The sequence below is a fragment of the Bos javanicus genome, chromosome 15 (assembly GCF_032452875.1).
Source record: "Bos javanicus breed banteng chromosome 15, ARS-OSU_banteng_1.0, whole genome shotgun sequence".
Taxonomy (NCBI): Eukaryota; Metazoa; Chordata; class Mammalia; order Artiodactyla; family Bovidae; genus Bos; species Bos javanicus.
In genome coordinates, this window is record NC_083882.1 from 78,930,746 (window position 1) to 78,938,929 (window position 8,184).

An 8,184-nucleotide genomic window follows, 5' to 3' on the forward strand; every position below is an offset into this window, starting at 1 on the left:
TGAAATCAAGATTGCTGGGAGAAATATCAATAACCTCAGATATGCAGATGACACCACCCTTATGGCAGAAACTGAAGAAGAACTAAAGAGTCTCTTGGTGAAAGTGAAAGAGGAGAGTGAAAAAGTTGGCTTAAAGCTCACCATTCAGAAAACGAAAATCATGGCATCTGGTCCCATCACTTCATGGAATTAGATACGGAAACAGTGGAAACAGTGGCTGACTTAAATTTTTTGGGCTCCAAAATCACTGCAGATGGTGATTGCAGCCGTGAAATTAAAAGATGCTTACTCCTTGGAAGGAAAGTTATGTTCAACTAGACAGCATATTAAAAACAGAGACATTGCTTTGCCAACAAAGGTCTGTCTAGTCAAGGCTATGGTTTTTCCTGTAGTCGTGTATCGATGTGAGAGTTGGACTATAAAGAAAGCCGAGCACCAAAGAATTGATGCTTTTGAAGTGTGGTGTTGGAGAAGACTCTTGAGAGTCTCTTGGTCTGCAAGGAGATCCAGCCAGTCCATCCTAAAGGAGATCAGTCCTGGGCATTCATTGGAAGGACTGATGTTGAAGCTGAAACTCAAATCCTTTGGCCATCTGATGTGAAGAGCTGACTCATTTGAAAAGACCCTGATACTGGGAAAGATTGAGGGCAGGAGGAGAAGGGGACGCCAGAGGATGAGATGGTTGGATGGCATCACCAACTCAGTTGACATTGGTTTGGGTAAACTCTGGGGGTTGTCGATGGACAGGGAGCCCTGGTGTGCTGTGGTTCATGGGGTCGCAAAGAATCGGACACAACTGAGCGACTGAACTGAAGTGAAACTGAGGGTGTTTGTGTCACTCAAGAGCTTTACTACCATTATCTACTTCTCTAGTCACAGATTTGAACGTTGGAGTTTGTCCTTGCTTACTTCATTTTGAATCTTTTCCAAAATCACTTTTTCCATCAGGCACGTCTCTGTTTCCAGGGATATCAGATCTCTTAGGGTTTCACTCTTTTGAGGAGCACTTAAATTCTTGTCTTGTTCCTTATCTTTGAGGGAAAGATTTTACCTTTTCATTATTTAATGTGATGTAAGTGGAGTTTGTCACATATGCCCTTTATTTATGTTGAGATAGGTTTCCTCTCTAGCTGGTTTGCTGAGAATTTAATCATGAAAAAAGTTTGAATTTTGTCATTTGTTTTCTGCATTTATTGATATGATTATATTACTTATACTTGTGTTTGTTAATGTGGTATATCACATTATTCAATTTGCACATGTTGAACTGTCTTTGCATGCTTGGAATAAATAACACTTGATCATAGTGTGTGATCTTTTCAATGCAGTTTTGAATTTGGTTTTCTGATATTTATGTTCATCAGGAATATTCACCCTTTATTTTCATTACTTGTTGTGTTTTGTCTGGTATTGAGATCAAGGTAATGCTGGATTCATAAAGTGAGTTTGAAAGTACTGCCTATGGTTCTATTTTTTTTTTTTTTGGAAAAGTTTAAAAATTATTAATTCTTCAAATGTTAGAATTCACCAGTGAAGCCTTGTGGTCCTGGACTTATCTTTTTTGGGGACCTTTGGATAACTGATTCAATCTCCTTATTAGTAATTTGTCTATTCGGATTTTTTATTTTTTCATTGTTCAGTCTTTGTAGAGTGTTACACTCTAGGAATTAAACAATTTCTTCTAAGTCATTTGATTTTTTTTGGGGGGGGAGAGGGATGTATATTGTTCATAGTAGTTTCTTATGATCCTTGGTTTTTGTGTAGTATCAAGGGTCATATCCCTTCTGCCATTTATAGTACTATTTATTTGAGACTTCTCCCTTATTCTTGATAAATTTAGCTATTTTTTACTCCATTTTGCTTACCTTTTCATAAGTACAGCCTTTATGTTGATTTACTTTTTCTATTTCATTTGTTTTAACTCTGATCTTTGTTTTTTCTTTTCTATTACTAACTTTTGACTTAGCGTGTTCTACTTTTCTAGTTCCTTGGGGTATAAAAGGTCTAGCTTTTTTTTTTTTTTCTTCTTCTTAATGTAAGCATTTTTTCACTGCAAACTTTTCTCTTAAAGCTGTGTTTTTTGTAATTTGTTATTGTACTCTAATTTTTGGCATTATATTTTTCTATTTCCATTTGTCTCAGTATACTTTTTAATTCTTTTTTGATTTCTTCTCTGAACTACTGGTTGTTCAGGGATATGTTTAATCACCATACATTTGCTTTAAACTTATTTCTCTAACTGATTTCTAGTTTTATACTGTTGTGGTTGGGAAAGTGTTTGATATGGTTTAAATTTTCTGTGGCATTCTTGAATGAAGGTCTTACTGTCAGAGTCAGATGATCTGGAGACATGTCAACCCTTAAAGTGTTAGTCACTCAGTCATGTCAGACTCTTTGTGACCTCATGGACTGTAACCCACCAGGCACCTATGTCCACGGAATTCTCCAGGCAAGAATACTGAAGTGGGTAGCCATTCCCTTCTCCAAGGGATCTTTATGACCCAGGGATCAAAGCCAGGTCTCCTATATTCCAGGCAGATTCTTTACCACATCCCTAGGATAGTCATAAAAGCTGAAGTATATCTATGTGTACCAGTTCCTTCCAGGGAGATACTGGTAAATTGAGGTGGGAGGACCTCAGACAATTGAATAAGTCAATTTTAATTTTATAATTCCATTTATAGGACTTAAAATATTCTTACCTTTAGTTCACATCCACTAGATCTCATAACAGCCAGTTTGTATATCAAATGAATCTTTAGATGCCCTGACTTTATTTTTTGGGGCTCCAAAATCACTGCAGATGGTGTCTGCAGCCATGAAATTAAAAGACACTTACTCTTTGGAAAGAAAGTTATGTTCAACCTAGATAGCATATTCAAAAGCAGAGACATTACTTTGCCAACAAAGGTCCGTCTAATCAAGGTTATGGTTTTTCCTGTGGTCATGTATGCATGTGAGAGTTGGACTGTGAAGAAAGCTGAGCACCGAAGAATTGATGCTTTTGAACTGTGGTGTTGGAGAAGACTCTTGAGAGTCCCTTGGACTGCAAGGAGATCCAACCAGTCCATTCTGAAGGAGATCAGCCCTGGGATTTCTTTGGAAGGAATGATGCTAAGCTGAAACTCCAGTACTTTGGCCACCTCATGCGAAGAGTTGACTCATTGGAAAAGACCACGATGCTGGGAAAGATTGAGGGCAGGAGGAGAAGAGGAGGACAGAGAATGATATGGCTGGATGGCATCACTGATTCGATGAACGTGAGTCTGAGTGAACTCCGGGAGTTGGTGTTGGACAGGGAGGCCTGGCGTGCTGCGATTCGTGGGGTCGCAAAGAGTCAGACATGACTGTGCGACTGAACTGAACTGAACTGATACAGGGTAGTCAAATAGAGAGAAATTACCTAACAAGATTACACATTTATATTCTCTAAATTAGCAACAATCCACGAACACTCCATTTTTCTTGGACAATATATCTCAAAAAATGATTTCTACCATGTTTCTGCTGATAAATAATAGTTTTAAAATATTGTGTGTAAATTGAGAAAACATAGCACAGGTGAAAACCCCTGAAGTCTTTTATTTAAAAACAAAAACAAAAACAAAAAAACCTCTTCATAAGTTCTTTCCAGTATGATTCTGTATAAGAGGTCAATGTCTCACAAATGCCCCCTGTGGTAGCCAGAGAACCTTCTTGGGCTTTAATTTCATTCTGAAATGTTTTTGCACAAAGACACTCTACAATGATAGCTAGAAGATCTAAGAAACAGTGTTTTTTTTAAACTTTTGCAACTGTAATAAATAAGTACATGAATTTTACATGCTTCTTCAAATATATGTATTGTTTAGACATGTTGATTCAGTGCTTTAGCATCAGATTCTAGAGCAGAAACCAACAAAATAGATACATATTAAGAATGTATCCAGATGAATGCTCTTTACTTCTAGTGTGATATGTATCTTCTTTATAAATCAGTACCCTGGTATTCACAACCATTTTATATTCTTTCTTAAAATTTATTATATATATGTATTCAAGCCACACACCATATCTTCAGTTAATTTTTATTTTGTTAATTATTTATGTCTAATAAACACTCACAAATGTTATCTACTCTTTTTATTCCTTCCTTTTTCTTTACTTAATTCTCTCTCTCTCTTTCCTTCTCTATTTGTGTCCCAAACATTAGGTAAGTCCTTTGGATAATACAGACAGAATACAGAATCCTTGAGCAAAGATTGTTCACAACCTCATACTGTAGGCCATGATTTCAAAAACAGGACACTATTAAATAGAGTGATTAAAGAAAATGGTTGTTTGTGAACTATAAAAAGGAACATTTAATCAGAGCTAAGAAGGGGAGGAGTTGATAGCTAATTATTAAAGAAATCTATGCAATTTACCAAAGCACTGTAAATTGCTTTCAGTTTTGGATTTCTTAATTCTAAAAAGGTGTGTGTATGTATGTGTCTGTGTGTTCAGTTGCATCCAACTCTTTGTGACCCCAGGGACCACAGCCTGCCAGGCTCCTCAGTACATGGAACTTTCCAAGCAAGAATATTGGATCAAGTTGCCATTTCCTATTCCAGAGGATCTACCTGACCCAAGGGTTAAATCCAACTCTCCTGCATCTCTTGCATTGGCAGGCAGATTGTTTAGCACTGAGCTACTGGGAATCCCCTGAAAAGTTATGTTGTTGTTGTTGTTCAGTCACTCAGTCGTGTCCGACTCTTTGTGACCCCACGGACTGCAGCACACCAGGCTTCCCTGTTTGTTCTTCACCATCTCTCGGAGTTTGCTCAAACTCATGCCCATTGAGTTGGTGATGCCATCCAACCATCTCATCCTCTGTCGTCCCCTTCTCCTCCTGCCCTCAATCTTTCCCAGTATTAGGGTCTTTTCTAATGAGTCATCTCTGTGCATCAGGTGGCCAAAGTACTAGAACTTCAGCTTCAGTTTCAGCATCAGTCCTTCCAGTGAATTTTCAGGATTGATTTCCTCTAGGATTGATTGGTTTGATCTCCTTGCTGTCCAAGGGACTCTCAAGCATCTTCTCCAACACCACAGTTCAAAAGCATCAGTTCTTCAGCGCTCAGCCTTCTTTATGGTCCAACTCTCACACCCATACAGTTCAGTTCAGTCACTCAGTCATGTCCGACTCTTTGCAACCGCATGAATTGCAGCATGCCAGGCCTCCCTGTCCATCACCAACTCCCGGAGTTTACTCAAACTCATGTCCATCGAGTCAGTGATGCCGTCCAGCCATCTCACCCAACTCAAGACCTCTATAAGTGTCAAATTATCTTCCTAGAATAATTTCCTTCCCAAATTTTTGGATCTGACAATTAATATCTCCATTCAAGAAAACCTTTATTCTGCACACTATGTTTTGACATTTGTTCCTAGATTTTTAACCCTACTTTTTTTTTTTAATTAATGAAAGTCTTAAACTTTACTATGAATTGTATGTGTGGTTAGTTAGTAAATGTTTCTTTATTCATCTAGATTATAACGTCCATTTTTATACAAACTAATGGGTTTTTAAAGAAATGTAAAGCACTTAGAGGCAGACAAAGAAGAATTAAATAGTTGCTAAATATTAATACACTTAAAATAATAATGTTTGAATGAATGGATACACAGAAAAAGTATGATAGAATTTGAAGAGCCAGGAAGTTTTACACAGAGTTTCATAGATAAGGTCAAGACATATAATGAAGCATGACAAGTTTTGAAAACTGCAACAATTTCCTATGGCTGAGCTTTAGTATAGATACTCATTTATTAAATAATTTGATAAAATTATATTTCTCGTGTATCATACCATATAATTTTGCAAAAATAATAACTACTATATGTCTGTGTATATGTGTTATATAAATCTTTGAAACCATCTTTTATTTTTTAGTTTTCCTAGGGCATTTTTCACATCCTTGTTACGTAGGCTATAAATCAGGGGATTTAACATGGGAATCATAAGGGTGTAAAACAATGAGGTCATTTTGTCTTGATCTAAAGAGTAGATTGAACTTGGCCTAAAGTACATAAAAAGCATAGTTCCCTGGAAAATTGCCACAGCAGTTAGGTGGGAGGTGCAGGTAGAGAAAGCTTTGAACCTCCCCTCTGCAGAATGGATCTTTGAGACTGCAAGGATGATATAACAGTAAGAGATAAGAACTCCTGAAATTGAGCTCAATTCAATAACACCAAAAACAATAAATACTGTCAATTCATTGACTTGTGTATCAGAGCAGGAAAGAAGGTAGAGTGGAGGTAAGTCACAGAAGAAGTGGTTAATCTCATTTGACCCACAAAAGCATAAGTGGAATGCTAATGTCGTGTGGATCAAAGCATCTGTCATTCCCACAAGGTAAACCCCAGCCACGAGCAGGGAGCACACCCCACTGGACATGCTGAGCGCATAGAGCAAGGGGCTGCTGATGGCCTTGTATCGATCATAGGCCATCACTGCCAGCAGGAGACACTCAGAATCTGCAAAGGTACAGGCAACCAAGAACTGTAGGGCGCAGCCATAGAAGGGGATTGGTTTGTTCTTGGCCAAAAGGTCAACCAGCATCTTGGGCCCAATTGCTGTGGAATAGCAGAGGTCACAGAAAGAGAGGTGGCTGAGGAAAAAGTACATTGGCGTTTGCAGCTGGGGATCCATTCTAATCAAAATTATCATTCCAAGATTTCCCAGAAGATTAATGAGATAAACAACTAGCAACATGGCAAATAAGGTCACTTTCACTTCCAAATCACTGGTAATCCCCAAGAAAATGAATTCAGTCACAGAGGAGCAATTTTCTTTCTCCATTCTTTAATTTTTCTTATCTAAATTTTTGACAAAATGATCAGGAAAAGTATAGATAAATGTATGGACATCTGCAGAATATCTGTAAAGGAGAGCACAGTCTCTTTGTGTAACTGTCATTTTATACTCAGAAAATTACCCAATAATGTACTTACTTTTTGAAGGAACATTTTTACCTACCTGGAAAAATAAAAACAAACAACAACAACAAAAAACACTATATTACACATTGAAAAAGTTTTATCTAAGTCTGCATGTCATTATGATGTATATAAAACTCTATGAGTTTTTCATTTTCCTAGGTTTTTGCCTTCTTATCTCTGGAGGTATAATTGGAAGAATTAATGTCTTATTTTATGTTCAAAATACCATAGAAGAAACACCAGTGTTTGAGACCTGGCTGTAAGTTATAGGATTAAGCATTTTCCATCTCTGGAAATAGTCATTTGGGCACAAAAATTTGTTACCATTGTTATGTTTCTCAAAATACAGCTCAGATAATGTTGGTTTGAAATGATTTTCTATACATTCTAGAGCATATCAGCAACTATTCATAATGAAAATTATGTTACCGTCCTGGTCTAAGTTACCTTCAGCATTTGGTAGACATAAAATAAGCATTATTGGCCTTTACTATAGAAACATGTTGCTCCTTTGTCACAATTCTCATCACTGATCTCTGCTTCGCCCTGGTGCCAGAGGATCAGAGGATGGATCCCTTGACCAGCCAAAGAAAAACGATACAAAGAAGTGAAAACAACAGAATTTAACACACGCACTTGTGTCTCTTTGATTTTAATTGACTTTTATATTAAAAAGAAAATGAGATGAGGTATAATAAACACTTCTGACATGTACAGTGTCCTCCTTGTGTGTATGTATTTGCATGTGTCATGTCTGCATGTATGCACGTCTCTGTTGATATAAGAATTAGCATATTGGTGACAGATTTTCTTTAAGTATATATTGGCATATGATTTACATGGAGTTAAGTTTGCAAATATTGCTATTTATAGTGTTCTGACTATATTATTTTTTAAATAAAATTTTAAAAACTATGTATATGCTTCCCCAGTGACAAAGAGTAAAGGCTTTCCCGTGAATCTAAATTAAAAGTAACTAATTAAACAATCATTTTATAGATGCTAGAGACAGATTCTTCCAGTTCTGAGAAGATAATATTTTCTGACTTTTAAACTCATGAGTTTATTATATTGAATTGGTAGGCATAAGTAATTAATTGATAAATCTCTCATTTTTAAATGCTGTTTTTCTCCTATATTCTTACATCTGGAGATTCAAGAACATACCTGGAATGAGCAGGTCTTTCTGTCCTTGCTACTGATGTCTAAAAAATAAACAGCTAA

At 36.7% G+C, this 8,184-nt stretch overlaps 1 protein-coding gene across 1 annotated transcript; it reads right to left on the reverse strand.

Annotated features, from left to right (window-relative positions):
• Positions 1–5,875: 5,875 nt before the first annotated feature.
• On the reverse strand, positions 5,876–6,868 carry LOC133261064 (olfactory receptor 5W2-like). Its single transcript, XM_061439643.1, has one exon. The coding sequence runs from the start codon at positions 6,818–6,820 to the stop codon at positions 5,876–5,878; it is 945 nt and encodes a 314-aa protein (XP_061295627.1). The 5' UTR covers positions 6,821–6,868.
• Between the last annotated feature and the right edge of the window lie 1,316 nt (positions 6,869–8,184).

What these genes read in the sequence shown, in the direction of transcription:
- LOC133261064 (XM_061439643.1), bottom strand. Translation starts at nt 6,820, where the DNA reads ATGGAGAAAGAAAATTGCTCCTCTGTGACTGAATTCATTTTCTTGGGG.